Source organism: Abramis brama (genome assembly GCF_963993115.1).
Source record: "Abramis brama genome assembly, chromosome: 2".
Classification (NCBI taxonomy): Eukaryota; Metazoa; Chordata; class Actinopteri; order Cypriniformes; family Leuciscidae; genus Abramis; species Abramis brama.
In genome coordinates, this window is record NC_139964.1 from 28,537,742 (window position 1) to 28,556,033 (window position 18,292).

The 18,292-nt window shown below is 36.2% G+C and overlaps 2 protein-coding genes and 1 long non-coding RNA gene across 4 annotated transcripts; all 3 read left to right on the forward strand.

Annotated features, from left to right (window-relative positions):
* The first annotated feature begins 3,935 nt into the window (after positions 1 to 3,935).
* LOC311078278 lies at positions 3,936 to 5,230 on the forward strand. 2 transcript variants are annotated; one of them, XR_014605109.1, is made up of 4 exons: positions 3,936 to 4,007; positions 4,699 to 4,787; positions 4,880 to 4,949; positions 5,124 to 5,167. It is a non-coding gene; the product is annotated as an uncharacterized lncRNA (long non-coding RNA). The 2 variants fall into 2 exon arrangements; XR_014605108.1 differs by having other exon boundaries at positions 4,880 to 5,230.
* Positions 5,231 to 5,703: 473 nt separating this feature from the next.
* cnn1a (calponin 1, basic, smooth muscle, a) lies at positions 5,704 to 12,143 on the forward strand (the record flags this gene model as incomplete). The annotated part of the gene is made up of 8 exons (XM_084106636.1): positions 5,704 to 5,804; positions 7,208 to 7,452; positions 8,281 to 8,402; positions 8,926 to 8,992; positions 9,582 to 9,719; positions 10,269 to 10,385; positions 11,146 to 11,292; positions 11,943 to 12,143. Exons 2-8 carry the CDS (start codon positions 7,294 to 7,296, stop codon positions 12,141 to 12,143), a joined length of 951 nt encoding a protein of 316 aa, XP_083962762.1. The 5' UTR covers positions 5,704 to 5,804; positions 7,208 to 7,293.
* Positions 12,144 to 16,151: 4,008 nt separating this feature from the next.
* pld6 (phospholipase D family, member 6) lies at positions 16,152 to 18,127 on the forward strand (the record flags this gene model as incomplete). Its single annotated transcript, XM_084106698.1, has 3 exons — positions 16,152 to 16,339; positions 16,422 to 16,645; positions 17,579 to 18,127. 3 exons carry the CDS (start codon positions 16,152 to 16,154, stop codon positions 17,806 to 17,808), a joined length of 642 nt encoding a protein of 213 aa, XP_083962824.1. The 3' UTR covers positions 17,809 to 18,127.
* Positions 18,128 to 18,292: the final 165 nt, after the last annotated feature.

The window sequence follows — 18,292 nt, forward strand, 5'->3', positions numbered from 1 at the left end:
TGAAAGTACAGATAGCCTACTACTGGTCAAATATTACTCCATTTCAAGTAAAAGTTGTAAAGACTTATTTTTACTTATAAGTAAAAGTACAGAAGTACTCGTTTTTAAAAGTTGCCTACTTAAGTATCAAAAATAAAAAGTAAATGTCAATGCATTATTATTGTTGCATTGTTGTATGTAATACAGTATCTTATGCCTCTGAATCTATGCCTGCCTACCTACCCTTATATCAATATCAAATTTATTTCTAGAACACAGTTCCAGTGAATATGAGATTGAATAAGTGCACTCAATAACATCCACAATGGTTTCAGACACCCAAATGGCTGTTCCCTCAAATAGTCCCCTATGTAAAGTTTTTTGGCTTTTAGTATGAATATGTTAGCCTTAGACTACTGTTATCTATAAGCTAGTGTGCTAAATAACAAAATTCGCATTTAGAAGTCCAAAACCAACGTTGATGAGATTGATGTAGAATCCAACGTCAGAATGACATTAAACTCCAACGTTGGACAGACGTTGTATTGTGGTTGAAAATGAAAATCGAGTTGACGTCAGAACCCAACATCAGTCAGGTAATGACGTCAACCCGACTTTCATTTCCAACCAAAATCACCCCGACTGACGTTACTACTTTGTACTCAAGGATCTTTACAGAAATGTAGTGGACTAAAAAGTACGATATTTGTCTTTCAAATGTGAAGTTAAAGTAAAAGGTTTCCAGAAAAAAATAATACTCAAGTAAAGTATAGATAGCCAACTCAAAAAGTATACTAGCAGTCCTCAAGTAAATGAACTTTATTAGCCTACTGTCCTGAAGAGCTAATGACGAGGTAGCCAAGATGTTTTATAGTTTTCATTAATAGAAAAAAAAAGTCTGTTTGAGTACATAATCTCCTCAAATTCCCTCTGAAAAGCACATATGGCCCATGTTGTCAACATCTTTGAGTATGTCATAGGTTTATGGTCACGCTGCCATCTAGTGGAAATGTATGGTTGTTACAGGGACAAATGGTAACACTTTTCAACTCACTTGTTTAGAATTAAAATTTACATGCACATTTGTAGGCTACTAATTGTGAAACCAAATGAAATTATGTCCATTTGAACTAAAGGGAACTATCAGAGCAGCTATTATTCTAAGGCATCTTATGCGGTCAGAATACTAGTATTTCTTAGGCATTTTACCTGATCTATTCATCTATCTGTCTGTTTGATCCTATATGGGGAGGCTGCAGACCTGGAGCCGGTAGATCTACGCCCCAAGCAGTTTTACGCCCCAGGCAGTTTTACGCCCCTGCTGTTCCTTATGCGTCCAGTAGGGGGATATACTGCGAAATAACACCATTAAACGCTCAAAACTTACACATTAATAACCGTCCCGTTCATAGACTTTGCCCAATTTTGTGTTTTTTGTTCATTTAAATATAAACGTTACAGCGTAGATCTGCACTATGGATTAAAATATCTGTAGATATTCAGTTAGGCTTCACTCTTTACACTCACCCTACAGAAGACTATTTGTTTTTGTGAATTAAAAAATTAATAATACACATAGTTGGATCAGATGACAAGTAATGATATATGACCTACTGTAGAATAGTTATATATGACCTACTATAGAATAGTTCATTGAATATTGAATATAGAATATTCACTGTATGTTTTTATATACAGGAGACTGAGTGATACTGAGTGAAATATGTTGTTGTGAATTTATATAAAGTCACATTTAGATATTAACCATATTTAGCCCATTAGACATACAGCACCGTGTAATCATATGGATCCTCGATTAAATATCTGCTGTACATCATACAGCTACAAAACAGTGTCCTACATAGCATTTTATGAAGACAAACACAATTTAACCCTTTTCTAAAATTCCAAGGGCCATTAAGAAGAAAGAGACAATATTGTTGTTCACAAAAACATTATTTATCAACACCATTTATGAATTATGATGACTCCTGTAGATGACTCCCCTATGGCTTGCCAATCTTCTTTAACTGTTTTTCTATCCTCCTGTCAAAGTGCTTCTGCTCACTGATAAAAATAAAAAATAAATAAACATTAAAAAAATTGTACAAAGGACATCCATAGTGAATTTGATCTTGTCAAATTCACAAGCAGCAGGACTCACTGTTACATTTTGTATAAAATTCCTGAATCCTTAATTTTTTATCACAGTTGCTTTGGTACATTTCTCAGATCACTACTGAAATTCTCATAACTACTTTTGAACAAATTGCCAATGCTTTGGTAAATTCATGCAATTGATTATGAATTCCCTTGCTGCTTCCTAATTGATCAATTCATTATTTCCTTCATTAGTGGAATTCTAAATACACCTCCGCAATTCATCAATTCAGGACACATTTACAAAAAAAAAATGTAATAGAAATGTATTGAAAACATGCTTAACAATTTGACAACTAGTCAACCATTTTGCATTTAATGACTTATGCAAGGAACTAATGCCTAGATGTTTTGAGGAGTATGACAATTCAACAGAGAAATAGTATAATAGGCCTACATTTTGATCAACATGACATAAAGAGTTGATAATGTAGGAAACAGCAGAGAGTTGTACATTATCAATTGCATGAATGTACCGAAGCATTTGCAATTTGTATAAAAAAATTAGAAATTGCTTTTATGATGTGCACAAGTGACAAGATGATGTGATTTCAGGTGTGATCTGAGAAATGCACCAAAGCAACTGAGATAAACTATAAGACTTATTGGAGAGCCTGCAGAATCACTGTAGACCCCCTATAAGAGTCACAGACCACATATCTGTGGGTATTTCATAAAATAAAATAAAATTAAACATTTAAAAAATGTAAAAAGGACATCCATGGTGAATTTGATCTTGTCACAGTGTGTGGGGGTGTGCTGTCCAGAATTTATGTCAGGTGAGTGTGGATTGCAATCAATTTGCTCCTGATCTTCAAAGTACAACGGCACAGGCACTTGTTGGTGGAACACTTTTGGAAAAAGTGTCAAGACACTTTGATTTCTTTTGGCCAGTGATGATGGACTGTGCAGAGAAAATTGAAAATGACATTAAAAACATGTCCATGTATGTCTCTGTAAGTAATTTATTTACTAGAGAAGCTACTGGTTTGGAATGCAGTTAAAAAAGAGAGATGGGTGTTTTATAGTTTATACAAGTTTAGAGAGAGAGAGAGAGAGAGAGAGAGAGAGAGAGAGAGAGAGAGAGAGAGAGAGAGAGAGAGAGAGAGAGATATTTCCTTAAGTAGCTAAAGCAAACACACACCTTTATGGGATGCAAGTTAAATAGAACTTGGTAAAGACAGAGTATGATAAATCCCACATTAAGTGCACACAACCTACATTTTAGTCCAGATCAGTAAGCTATTTTAAGAAAAATGTATATTTAGATATAAATTAGATAGTTAGATAATCTCATTTATAAGAAACAACTCAAACCAGAAAGGAGTAAACAGTCTTACCAGAAGAGGCCATCTCACGCAAGATAAAGACAGGCAACAAAAGAAAATTCAAAATAAAAATTAATTTTGAAATTGAGTAGAAAAGACGAGGGGCAGCTAAACCTACACGTGATTAGCTAAATTTAAGCCAGACAGAACATCAACCTGAGCGTCCATAACTTTTTGTCTCTCGAAATAAACTACAGACCCATCCATTGATATATAGAAATGAATTGATATCTACCTAGCTCTATCAAGCTAATCGTTTATAAATAATAAATGTTGCATCATTGCTAAACAACAATAACTTTAGCAGATTATTTAATATACCTCAATTCGTGTCGCTGTACAGTCTCCCCCTACTGGACGCATCAGGAACAGCAGGGGCGTAAAACTGCCTGGGGCGTAAAACTGCGAGTAGTATGAAGCTGCCATAGGAAGCTGCAGACTCGGAGCCTGCATCTACAGTCCCGCATTCTCAGACCCCTCGTTTTTCGAGACAGCGCCTCCTATCAATCGGATAAACATTTGAAGAACTTAAGCAGAAACGTAAGTATCGTCAATTTTATTTAGCGAATCATACTCATTCGATTTCTTTTTTAATCAAACTACTTTATAGATCGATACACCAACATATGAATAGTCCATTTAATATTTGTAAAGATAGTTTGTAACAAAATTTGAGCCGTTAATGTATGTTTTTTCACCTTTTTTCCCCGAAAATATTTTGATAGCTAACGTTAGCCTTTAACCTTGGACTTTTTGTAGACAAGCCATTGTAAAAATTGTATTAAAATTAGTTGACATTAAAGTAGACCAATTAAATACATTAAGTGTGTTAATATCAAAGAATGTCATCATTAATTATTTAATCAGATTTACCCTTTGACCTTTTTTTAATTACCGGACCTTTTCTCCTAAAACTATAAATTGAATTAATTAATGCCGGAGTAATTATTTTACTTTATATAATTTATGTAGACTACTTAAATTAGTTCTTATAAAACGTAAGTATTAAAATTAATCAATATTAATTTAACTGTGATATGAAGTTGTTGCCAGCCATTTACAACTCATACAATTGCCTATCAAATTTACAATGCCTTCACTATGTATTAACCAGTCTATGGTATTAACATGTGAGCTAGAATGTGTCATTTGGCCTTTTGTTTGGGTTCCTTCTTTTAATTTGTATTGACTGAAATGTTTTATATATTAATTTATTTATTTTAATGGACAGGCCATCATTCATGGCCTATGTGAGATGCAGGCATTATCCTGGCAGGAGGCTGAGGAGGTGTTCCTCCGTGGCCCTACTTATCACCCTAGGTATGCTTGTAATTTGCATTTGCAAAAAAAATATATATATATATTTATTATTACACAATATTTTTGACAATGGCATTCATCTTTAATTTTAGTGAAGTCGAGGAATTTGACAGAGCGATTGCAAAAAGAATGAAAAAAGAAGAAACATTCGTCTACCAGAAAGTAATTATTTTACCTTATGCATTTACATTACATTTTACATTTATTCATTTAGCAGATGCTTTTATCCAAAGCGACTTATAAATGAGGAGTTTTTTTTTATGCAATTGAAGATGAAAAGTAAAGTCACTAACACAATTCTTTCTTCCTTTTTTCTTTGCTTTGTCCTGTTTACAGCAAGATGATGTTTAGGTGTTCGTTAAATAAAGTACAGAATTGTTTATTATTGGTGTTTTGTCTATTCTTATTTGAGTTTTGCTTTGCATTCAAAATATCAAAAAACAGGTTTTGTAATGTTAGCATGGTATAATGTTAATTAGACCATTTGAACTGAAAGAAAAATTGGAATTTGAATTAAAAAAAACATTGTAGGAATATTATATCACAATATTTTTCAGAAGATAGTTCAATCTGTAATTGTATCCCTTCCATCAGTAATTTTCTTTCAATTACACCCACGCTCCAAAAATAACTACTGGGTAATTTGTTAGTCAGAGAACACAATGAGTCTTTCTGGCACATGCATTAAGCAGGGAACGCAAATATTTATGTTCTTTAAATAAAACGAGACCGTAATATTGCATCCTATTGTTTTCAATGGCATTTGGATAAGGGTGTTATACGATCTTCGAAACAGTAGGAGGCGCTGTCTCGAAAAACGAGGGGTCTGAGAATGCGGGACTCTGGGTGCGGGACTGTAGATGCAGGCTCCGAGTCTGCAGCTTCATAATGTTGTGAAAACTGCTTGGGGCGTAGACTTTTACTGTCTATGGGCGTAGATCTACCGGCTCCAGGTCTGCAGCCTCCCCCTACTCGTTTGATTCGTCAGTTTCTGTTAGTCCCGCCCAGGATGTAATGGTAAGATTTGTGCGTTTGTGAAATGTGGAGATGAATTTGAAAATTGTCTAGCAAAAGCAAATATCAATCAGTTGATACATTAAAAGCCTAATTTGGATATATTGGATATGTACTGCTGCAAGAAACCAAGCAATGAAATTGATTATGATGAGATCATCCCAGTGTTTAACCAGAAGCCACTTCTTCTCAGAGTAATATTGCAGAAGGACAAGCAAAGTGCAAACATAGTGTATAGTTATAGTTAAAATATTCTAAACATTAATTCATATAGTCGCTGTCCTGCAGAAACTTCATATTTCAAAATTTCGTCGATTTTATTTATTTCATAATTACTATTGGTCACCCTTTACTTCTCTCGGTGTGTTTTGAAATATTTAACCAATGAAAAGCGCTTGTGACTAAACCTCGCAACTCCATTGGATCTTCAGACTGTCAGTCAAACCTCATAACTCACCCATTGTGAATGAAATGCTGCACGTAATTTGGAGCGAGATTTCTTCTTGTTTACAATATTAGGGTAAATAAAGAGCTGTTTTTTATTTGCATAAGTACAGCGTTTTCTTTACTCAAGTAACACTATATATAAAAACTAATGTTTTATATATTTGAGGAGCGGAGAAGAGTGTCTTGTCATCTAGTCAAAGTCTGAAATAGCCTGTGTGTATCACTTCATTTTGGCCAAATGTCCGGGGAAAAAAACCTGAGTGCCCGCATAGCTACAGTAAACTTTATAACCTGTATGTTAATGACGGACAAAGCATGCATCTCAGATATTCTCCGAAATTTGCTGGTCAAAATCCTCATAACTCAATTTTACCTTGATTTTGGTAAAATGTTTATATAGTGACACGTGCAAGTGTCTGACCAAACATATATTTAAATTCATTCATTCATTTCTTATTTGCTGTTTTTTAACTTTGAACTTGAAACTGTTGCATTATTCCCCTGATAATTTGGCATGCAATTTTTTTGCCCACCATGTTTTATGAAGGCCCACTGGTTTGAACATTTCTGGTCTCGCCCCTGGTTGAGATTCACTTTGAATTCTTTCTGTTATAAATGTCTACAAACACATGACATCTGTAGGACCATCATGACCAAATAAAGCGCTCAAATTCCATCCGTCTCCTTTGCTTCTCTCTCTCTCTCTCTCTCTCTCTCTCTCTCCATATCCGGCATCATCTCCCTGCCCTTCTTGCTTAATTTGTTATTATTATTTTTTTTTTTAAAAGTGTAGGTTTCGTCTTAAAAATAGTGAAATTTGGGCAGAAAATACAAACATACTTTACATGCTCTTTTGAATTAAACCAAATGCAGCGAAGAACACTTCAAAAACCTGGACACTATTGGACCGACATAAGGGAGAGACAATAATTCACATTTTTGTTATACTATTCCTTTAGAGCTCACCTGACCCCTGCCAGCAGCAGTACATTCACGCTCATGATTGGTCAGCCAGTCATGAGGCCTCAGCCAATGAGCAGCAGACATGTACAGTATGACACACAAGGACAGAGGGGCATTTAAAAGATGGAGGGGGTCAGAGCCGAACTCCTGCATCACAGGACCCAACTCTACAGCAGAGACCATGAGCACCCAGTTCAGCAAAGGACCCACATTCGGACTCTCTGCTGATGTCAGGAATAAGGTATGTGCCCTGCTAGCATACAATGTTCTTCCTGCTTTAAATTGATGATCTTGATGATATGGTGGTTTCCTATTTCTCACTATTCTGAAAAACAAAAGTTAGAATTAATAAGCTGAAGCCAATAATATGCAGTTTTTACCCCACAAGACATTTGTTTTTCTCCCCACTCTCACAGAAAAGGCATATGCTGAAGTGCATTCAATAAATTTCTTCTACATATTTATGTTTTCGCTGTGTTAAATTAGACGTTGTTCATCAACTTTGCCCAACATAGTTTATTTGAATGCATTTAAAACAATACAATTGTATGTATGCATGAGTAACCCAAATAAAATTATATTTCATGTGTTCAGAAGAAATCCAATAAAGAGCAAGTGTAATATTAATAATAGTAAAGCTTTTAAGAACAGCATTGAAGTATAAATGATAATGATTCATTCAGTCAGAGTCATAAAGGGAATTTCCAGTCCAAATGTATTGATTCACAAAAGAGGCATGAATTTTATTAGACGAAGATTTAAGAAGAAAAAACGTCCTATTTTGGTAAATTTTGGTAAAAATGTGTCATTAGAAGATGATTCATATATGGTTCAATGACAACATCTATTTACTGATATCTACATTATTGTTGTTGCTGTTATTATTATTATGGTAAAGTATATGGGCAAAATTCTGAAGGGCAAAACTGTTACCTTAGTCTAATAATGCATAAAGATTTTTTTCCTCCGCAAACAGCTTGCATATATAATGTTAGAAAAGCATTAGGTTAGCAACAAATAAAATAATTAAAAAGCACTTATTTTACCCTTTCATCGCTTGAAATGGCAGCTGGCACAGAAGTACGACCCTCAGACGGAGGAGGCTCTGAGGACGTGGATCCATGAGGTCACGGGTCGAACGCTTCCTAAAGACTTCATGCAGGGACTGAAGGACGGTGTGATCCTGTGCGAGTGAGTTTCAGCAGTCAAAGATAGTTAGTAAGCTTTATTTTAAGGAGTTATGAAAACTCAGTGGCCTGTTTCACAGACAGGGTTTAGATTAAGCCAGGATTAGGCCTTAGTTCAATTAGGACATTTAAGAAGCTTTTATAAACATGCCTTTGAAGAAAACATTGCTGGTTTGTATCTTGAGACAAAACAATGGCACTGACATATTTTAAGATATTTAAAGCTCAAACAAGCATTTTAGTCTGGGTCTGGGACTAGGCTGTGAAACTGGGGGATTGAGAAAAATTCCTTTACCAGGAAAGCAGAAAAGAATAAACATGTCACAAAAAGAGGTTAATTATCACACACACAAAAAAAACCAACAACACATAATTATAAATAATAATTGAGATGGATTAAACAGAAACAACAAAAGCCAAAACTGAAGTGGATATATTAAGTCAAGGGTAAAAATGCAAGGGTCACACTGCACTCATAACATTTTTGAGCTTGGCATAATTGCTCTTATATGGTGTTCGTCCACTAGGCTGATCAACAAACTGCAGCCTGGATCTGTTCCGAAGGTCAATCATTCAGACCTGAACTGGCACAAGGTAGTGTGTATATCTGCAATGTTTGAATCTTGAGGCATCTCTTGCATTGCTCCTAGTCAGATTTGTGTGCATACTATGTTTGAGGGTGACTTCTTGGCTTTCATGTTATGAAATGGAAACCACTTGCCAAATTTTTGCCATTTTAAGAATGCGTTATGTTCTGTTTAACTCAGAGAAATGCAGAGAATGTAGACACTGTATGAGTGTATAGAAGTGATTTACTCTACTACAGTCTGGCTTTCTCTTTCGCACTGTTAAAGTGGTTATTGATTTACAGTGCAAATACTTACAGTAGATAAAAGAAACATGCAATTAAGAGTAGTCTGCATTAACAAGGAATGCAACTCAAGAGTCAAACTCATCTAATGAATGGACTGTTTTACCTCATTAACTCTAGTCTGTTTATAGTACTTCAACTGTAGAGCTGACCAACTGTAGAGCTGACCTACAAATACTATATTTCCTGACATGGCATAGTAGTTTCTATGAGACAAGAAGATCTGGGAGAAATTTGGACTTTACCCAGAGATGAATCCATCCCTAACTTGCTTTTATTTCAATTTTTATCTATCCCCTTAATCTCTCTTAGTTGGAGAATATTACTCACTTTGTGCGAGCCATTGGTGAATACGGCCTGAAACCATATGACATGTTTGAGGCCAACGACCTTTTTGAGGACATGAACCACACCCAGGTCCAGGGCACCCTCGTCACTTTGGCTGGAGTGGTGAGAAAAACGAATAAAACTCTTGCACCTCATAACGTCTGCTATGGTTTCGGTTACCACAACACTTGGCTGTCCCCTCAAACAGTGCCCAATTTAAGGGTATAGGGGTGATTTTGGACATAGCTCTCAATTGAGTTAAGCTGGTTAAGCTGGTAAGATGGTCTGAGATCAGGAGAAAGGCACATTGTCTACCAATGCTGAATACCAAAGTGTATAAAGTAAGTCAATGGCGCCTTGTTCATTAGGGTTGGCGCAGTATTTGCGGTCGTACATTAGACGTGTGCCTCTCATTAATTATGACATGGCGTGAACACAACAGATCCTGAGGATCATTGACAAGTATCTTATCTTGTAAAATGTCCCTATACACAGAGTACGCGTGATCGCGAAAGTAAAAAGTGAGTGCGCATTCAAAAGCGATAACTAGTTTACATAGGCCTACTGATGTGAATATTTGCTCATCCAGCTTAAATTACCTGTAAATACGATCAAAAATATTTAATACTCTTTCTGCCTTTCTGTCTTTTTCCATGTTCTCTTTTCTCCCAGGCCAAGACTAAAGGCTTCTACACAAAAAGTGACATCGGTGTGAAGTATGCTGCAAAAAAGCAAAGGAATTTCAATCCTGACAAGATGAAAGGAGGGGAAAGCATTATCAGCCAACAGGTCACATGACAAAAACTTGGAAAAAGACGTAACGTAAACGTAACATACAATTACACAGAAATGGAAATTAGTCTAAACTAGACAAATATCAAGAGTATGTAAATTAACTATTTGAATTATAGTTGCATTTGATATAAATGTATGCCCCGGTCCTGCAGCTACGTAAGACACAATAAACAAATAGGTAACACTTTATTTCAATAGTCCACTTTATACATTCTAACTAAAAGTAATTTTGCAACTACATGTCAACTTATTCTACTAACCTGGACCCTAACACCTAACCCTTACATAACAGTCTACTAGAGTTAGTCGACATTTAGTTGCAAATTAATGAAAGTTAGTTGACATGTAGTTGCAGAATTAATTGTACTAGTTAGTACTGTAAAATGTCTGGAATCATTTGGTAAAATATGGTAATATTGTGAAATTTTAAATAGCTGTTTTCTATTTCATTTCACTGTCACAAGATCCTTCAGAAATCATTTTAATATGCTGATCAAGAAACATTTCTTATATATATAACATTTCTTACTATTTTTGTGGAATCCATAATAATAAAAAAATCAGGAAATTTGATGATTTGAAAGGTTAAAAAAAACATTATTTGAAATAGAATAACTTTGTTAATGTCTTTTCTGTCTCTTTTGATTAATTTAATGGATCCTTGCAATATAGAAGTATATATTTTTTTTAAACATTTTACGGACCCCAAACTGTAGAACAGTATTAAATATACTAATTTTCATCTGATTCACAGATGGGATCCAATAAATATGCCAGCCAAAAGGGCATGACCTCCTATGGAACCAGACGTCATCTCTATGATCCCAATATGGGCATGGAGAAACCAGTGGATCAATCCACTATAAACCTCCAAATGGGCACAAACAAATGCGCCAGTATGGTGAGGGCACATGCTGCATTAATGCCAAAATCACTGCAATTATGAGATGACCACTCCGTTCATGTCCTCCTTTGATATTATGAGTGGCAACACTCATAACAGCAAAATGAAATACATGTGTGGCTTTATTGCTGATGGCGGTAAAATACTTTAATCACACTATTAATTCACCTCTTGAAAAATGCAGAGGAATTCAGAAAGCAACATTGGCTATAGTAAAATTCTATGTCTTGAACTGTTGCAATTGCAATATGTGACCCTGGATCACAAGTCGCACAGGTATAACTGTGGCAATAGCCAATAATACATTGTATGAAATTGAACAAAATGATCGATTTTTCTTTTATGCCAAAAATCATTAGGATATTAAGTAAAGATCATGTTCCATGAAGATATTTTGTAAATATCCTACCATACATATATAAAACATTTATTTTTGTAAGTAAATGCAGCACAATCGCGAACATAAATTGACCACTTTAAAAGTGATTTTCTCAATGTTTCGTTTTTTTTTGCACCCTCAGATTCCAGATTTTATCTCGGCCAAATATTGTTCTATCCTAACAAACCGTACATCATCTGAAAGCTGAATAAATAAGCTTTTATTGATGTATAAATATATTATTAACTACACCTTTGTCCTGTTGTAGGCTGGAATGTTCGCTCTTGGCACGGGAAGACAAGTGACGGAAAAGAACGTGAATCTAGAACCGGTGGACTCGACCACAGTGTCTCTGCAGATGGGAACCAACAAAATGGCGTCTCAGAGCGGCCAAACTCCGATGGGAGGATCACGTCTAGTGTACAACCGCAAATACTGCGCCAAGCCGAATGAACAAGACGCCATTTGACTTCCTTAATTAATGCACTTTGCTATTCAGCATTGGTAGAGAATGTGCCTTTCTCCTGATCTCAAACCAGCTTAACTAAATTAAACGATCATCTTTACGTGGATGATGTAGGGATACATTTTCACTCCGTAATTAGAAAAACAATTAAGCTGCTCTCTGATTAGTTTAAAGGGGATCATCTACCACACAAAATCTTCTAAACTCCAAATCAACTTGTTTAGGTGCTTCATTATGGATCAGACGTAGTTCTTTATATTCCTCAAAATTTTATGTAATTGGTCTTTAGTCTCAGAATATACTGGATCTGAAAAAGTTAATGGCGATTGAAAATAAACAAAAGACGATCAGTTAGTGCAGGGGTGTCCAAACTCAGTCCTGGAGGGCCACTGCCCTGCAGAGTTTAGCTCCAACCCCAATTAAACACACCTGAACCAGATAATCAGACCTTGATTTAGTTAGTGCCTATAGATGGGAAGTCTTAAACAACAACGAAGATGTTGATGCAAAGGTAATGAAAGTATGAAATGGTTAAGTTCTTGTTAATGTTCTGAAGTAGGGTCAGGACAAGACCCTGTCCTCTACATTTGGTGCCCTGTCATCAGTTATTAATTTATATTCTTTAGGATCATTAAAGGTACACTATGTAATTTTTCTCCATCTAACGGTTAAAAAAAACTGCATGCATTTGTGGAAGAACATTGTTTTGGTTGTGCTTCGGCTCTGTGTGACTTCATAAAATATAACGCTTTACAATGAACTCTGTTAGAGAGAATTTATCTATTCACTAAAATACATTACCTGTCCAGTAATAAAAACACCATCATCTCCGTGTTGATTTTATAACATTTAAAATCCCAGTTCTCACCATGTCCGAAAAGCCAAGCCAATGTTGATTCTGGTTTTATTACGAGCTCTGTCACGTTCTCTTATTGCCAGCAGACTCTCTTCTGTTCAGCACATGGTTGGTGGCCGGTGGTTTGAGATTTATCTGCTCCATATCAACCTTTCTGGCTCGTTGTAACAACCTCTGCCACTCCCACACTATGCAGCAAAGTAGCCAACTTTTCTCTATTTACGGATATGATACACATGGGCGAGTGACGTATGTATGCAATCTCCAGTGAAAACCATCTCTTCGGGTCTAAAATATAAACACTTATGCGTTCCAGACAGCTCAGAATTAGGATTTTTCCCATCTCATTATTGGAAATAAAGCCTCTCAAAGTCAGACACTCGACCTGTGAACTCGAGGTACATGATGTCGGCAAGCCCTGCTTTCAATGAGCATAAACATAAAAAACAAACTTTAACATTAGACTTTAAGTTTATGTAATAATACCGTCTATGATTAATACCTTATTTTTGGCTTTTCGTCAGCTGTTTTCAAAGCGATTTTGTGTTGTTTTTAGTTCTGTTTTGACATAATTAACACAAAACATGCTCTGTTGAATGGTGGTGACATCATGTGGTCAATATGTGAGCGTGACCTCTGGTTGCCTGGAATTCACTGAGGTCTGAAGTGGGACATTTGATTTGGGATATTCCCACGTCCAACCTCGTCATTATAATAGGCTTAACATATAAGGGGGAGACAGAAACACGTTTTGGAAGAAGGATTGATGATCTGTGGACTCATTTGTTGTTAATTGTTTTTTAAAGTTGCATAGTGTACCTTTAGAGAAAACATTTTTAATCATTCACACTGATGTCTGTTCAGATATATGTTCAGAATATACACCACTTGTGTAAGTATTAAGTAAGTGATGCAATGTTCAGAGTATGTAATGTGGGTGTGAAAGCATTTGAGCATTTGATACACTTTTGATCTTTTCAACCTGTGCTCGCTTGTCTGCTTTTGTGAATTGTGACATCTGTTTATTATTTAGTGTTTAAAATGTCTCAGCAGAAAGAAACCAAGATGTCTTGGCAAGTGCATATATTTTTTGTTTTTGTCACAAAAATCAGCAAAAATGCTTATGAAATAAAATAGAATTAAAGAGAAATCTTTGGCCTACTTTCTGAGAAGTAACGAATATTTCATTAATATTTTCATTAACAGATGCAAAAACATGGTGTCTTAGTCCTATACTGTTTTATATAAGGGTATCCTTAAAAGATCTACTGACAAGTAGGCTACATGATACAGTGTTTGATATGGTACCATAATATTGAATGATATCGGACCATGGCATCCTGTTACTCCAAGGCTCTTCAGAGAGTCGGCCTACAATGGAATTGCCTTAGTAAGTAAGCTACATGTCCATATGGTACCATCTCCAAAAAACATATTATTATGGTACTTTTTTTGTCAATTTTCTTTAGAATTCTCTCAAATTTCCCTATTCTGCATTTTGAATATAAAACATATTTTATAATAGATAAACATTTGAGCAAATGAATGTGTCCTCTATTTTTTACTCTGTGAAAATAAGTGAATTTGTTGTGTCACAAATCTTCACTAGTAAGGACAGCCACTGATACGTTAAAAGTCTCTGCAAGGGGCGGGAACAAATTTGCCCATTTTGTGATGGGAGGTCCGACTCGTTCATTCTAACAGTTTCAAAGAACCACATACAAATTCAGTGAATCGTTTACGCCGTGATAACGTACTTGTTCATGTGACACTGGCGTGTATTTATTGTGTCTATGTGGCTGGCATTTACAGGCTAGACTTTTAATACACATTTGCTGTTTATTGCCTAGACCTTTTCCCCCCTAAGTTGATAACCTAAAATAGAACTCAAATACAGCCAATTTTGTATTTACATCAAACAATATGGGCTACTAAAATGTATTTACATTTTTTGGGTGAAAAAGGTCTTGCTCGTTGCAGTAAAATTGTATTTATTAAAACCAACGCGTTGAAAAAAAAAACATTCATTAAAGTAGCCTAATAAAACGCCGGTTAAATCATAAATTCAATCCAATATGCAGTACTAGTCGTACATTTTCGCTCTTTGAAAACATGTTGGAAAGAAGTGTCTGTAAGTTGTTTTATTCGAGAACGTCGCGAGCCGATTCGAAGCGATTAGTCCCGAACTAGACCCATTAGTTTTGAACGTGTTCAACCGATTCATTGAAAAGATCCAACTCACAAGAACCGAACTTGCATGTGATTTGCTTTAGGATTCAGTGTCACTTGAGCTCGGCAGACATGTACCAACAGGTATTATATCAAAACATTCACACATTTTGTGCTATAAATGTCTTTTCGTTCCTGGATAAATGACAAATATGCTAACAAGTACAAGTTTAACTGATCATATTATTAGTCGTTTTTCTGAATCGCGACCACGAGCGTCAGAGTGTAAGAGAATCCGTGTTTGCAGTTAGCTTCAGATAGTTAACGTTACGTTAAACATTAAACAACACTGAAACGCGTTATTGTACATTCCTTGGACATTTATGGCAATTATATGACACACAGTCACAATTTAAGATTTAATTGTTACATTTTGGAGATTAGCATAAACCTGGAAGAATGATCATTGAATTATTAATTAGCCTAACTTCAAATTGTTACACAACCCTGTGGAATACTTGCTTCTCATTGGTCACTCACGTCAATCTGTGATCTAATATTTTTGTTGAATGAACTATTATTGTCACTGGCAACCGACTTCTCTTAAAACTGTCTATCTATTAAAATACATAAATTGACATGACAAAATATTGTTTTGAGTTGAATTATTTAATTAGACAGAATGTTGCCATTGACCAATTACAAACAATTATTCCAGTGTAATAATTTGTAATAATTCATTATCCATGGGTCAAAATTTGTGTGGGTGGGCACCGTCCATGCAGGGTCTGTCCCCCCTGATGGCGAGGGCCCTGATTTGCAACAATGACTGGCTGGTTGTTTATGATCCCAACTGTATGTGGCCAGTGAAACTGTAGAACAAAAAGTTCAGGAATGTACAGTCTTTATTATTTTTTTTGTTCCTAAAGTGTAATACAATGCTGCTTTACTTTTCTAATCCCTTCTTACTCTGTGTGTATTCTGAGATGTCATTTAAAGAGCTGGTGAAAGTGTTAGGCCTGGGAGCCATAGCTTTCGTTCTGGGTGTGGAGTGGTTAGACTGGCTGACGCGGCGTCTGAGAGTCTCTCGCGGGCCCCTGAAAGAAGTTCTGTTCTTTCCTTCACCCCATGTCTGTGTCGAGCACCTGTTCACACGCCATAGACGTTTCCCCTGGTAGTTTGGTCCACTTTTTCCTAATCTAAATGTATACTAATGTGTAAAACAACTAATTTTTCTTGCTTCTTTCGGCCCTCAGTGCATGTCCCCTCCCGCATGGCATTGAGACGTCCTTCTCCAGGCTCCTCGAGCATCTCCTGTCCGCACGTACGTCACTGGACCTGTGTGTGTTCTCCTTCTCTCACATGGAGCTGAGTAGGGGGATTCTCCTCCTGCACAAACAGGGAGTCATTGTACGAGTCGTTACGGACAGAGACTACATGACCATCACTGGATCTCAGATCGGCACCCTCCGCAAGGCAGGTGTGTGTGTATTATTGCTGCTGCAGTGCAAGTATGGACTAATAGATACACAGACATGCTGACGTGAGCATGTAAGATATGCTGCTGCATAAACAGAAATGCATAAATCCCGTAGCAGTTCATGGCAGGTGGAGCTGGGGAGGTAGAGGGGTTTAGAGAAACACTGATGGACGCTGCTGGACGCAAACACTGAACCAGACTATTTAAATATTGAGCAAGCAGTCTCATTGGCTTCAGGATCCGCAGAGGCCAATCAGCTTGTGTCGTGTATTAACTATGTAATTGCCTGCTGATTGCATGTAAATGACCTATCAGACAGCTAGAAGATTATGTACACACAGACACGTATACATACAGTATGTCTGTGTGTAAATAATCTTCAAGCCAAAGAGTTATTTTAGTCCTGAGCATTACTAAACAACCACAGAAATGTCTCTATCTTTTTAAGAGTTTATTAATTTTCATTACTCTCCCAGGCTGAAAAAATACCAGAAATGTTCAAATTCCCTCATATTTCCAGGTTTTTAATGACTAAGTGAACCTCATTATTTTATTTAGCATGGGCCTGACCTCACAACTGTGGTATGCAGTATGAAATTATTTATAGTCAGAACTTGTACGACTGTTGCAAAGTGGTAAAACTGTCATTCATACCTAGATTACAACAGCAGCACAGCTCGCACATGTTCTGTCTGGCTCAACCTTTGTTATTTCAGTACACACACTGCTGTAACTTCTGCAAGCTCTCACACCCAGGCTACTGCGGACTGTGAGACTCACGGCCTGACGCATTAGTGCAGAATTAAAGGAGCTCTAGATGATTACACACGGCGGGTTTGACAGATGTTTATAAATCGCATCTGTTGTTAATTTGCTAGTGGATTTGGAGCTAACTGATAGTTTCCCATCTGTTTGTTTTCACCTCTGTTACAGGCATCTGTGTGAGGCACGAGATGAGCGCAGCTGTTCATATGCATCATAAGTTTGCATTAGTGGATGGCAAGAAATTGATCACTGGCTCCCTCAACTGGACCCTAACCGCAGTCCAGAGCAACAAAGAAAACGTCATGATTACAGAGGAGCCGGCGCTCGTCCAGCCCTATCAGCAGGAGTTTCAGAGGCTGTGGGAGGCCAATGATCCGACCAATCACAAACCAAGTTGAAACCTAGTTTTGTGATTTCTGACTGACTGACTTGTTTTATGAAAAATTGTTTTTTTCGGTTTTGTTTTTAAATAGCAATTTTCATATTTGGTTCAGTATGATTATTTTTATTTTTTTTCAAAGATGTGCCCTAGTTAAAATAAAATCTGCTCAAATAATCCAGAGCTCTGCTTATAAACACCTAGTGTGTAAAACAAGCTGAAACCTGTGAGTGTGTTTCATAGCCATGCTTTTGATTGCTCAATTCCAGATGGCGCTCGCCTTTGTGTTCCTCTTTTGTGACTAGATTTTAGATAAGCTTGTTTCTGTACCTACTGTATGTACATATCACACAAAATAATAAATATCTTTAAATAAAAAAAGATATAAAGAGACTTGATGTTCTGAAGGATTTATTTAAATAAATAATAATTTACTCTATTTGTGTTAGCTTGTAATTGAGTTCAAGCAGCTCATAAATTGTTGATACTTTTACATATATATA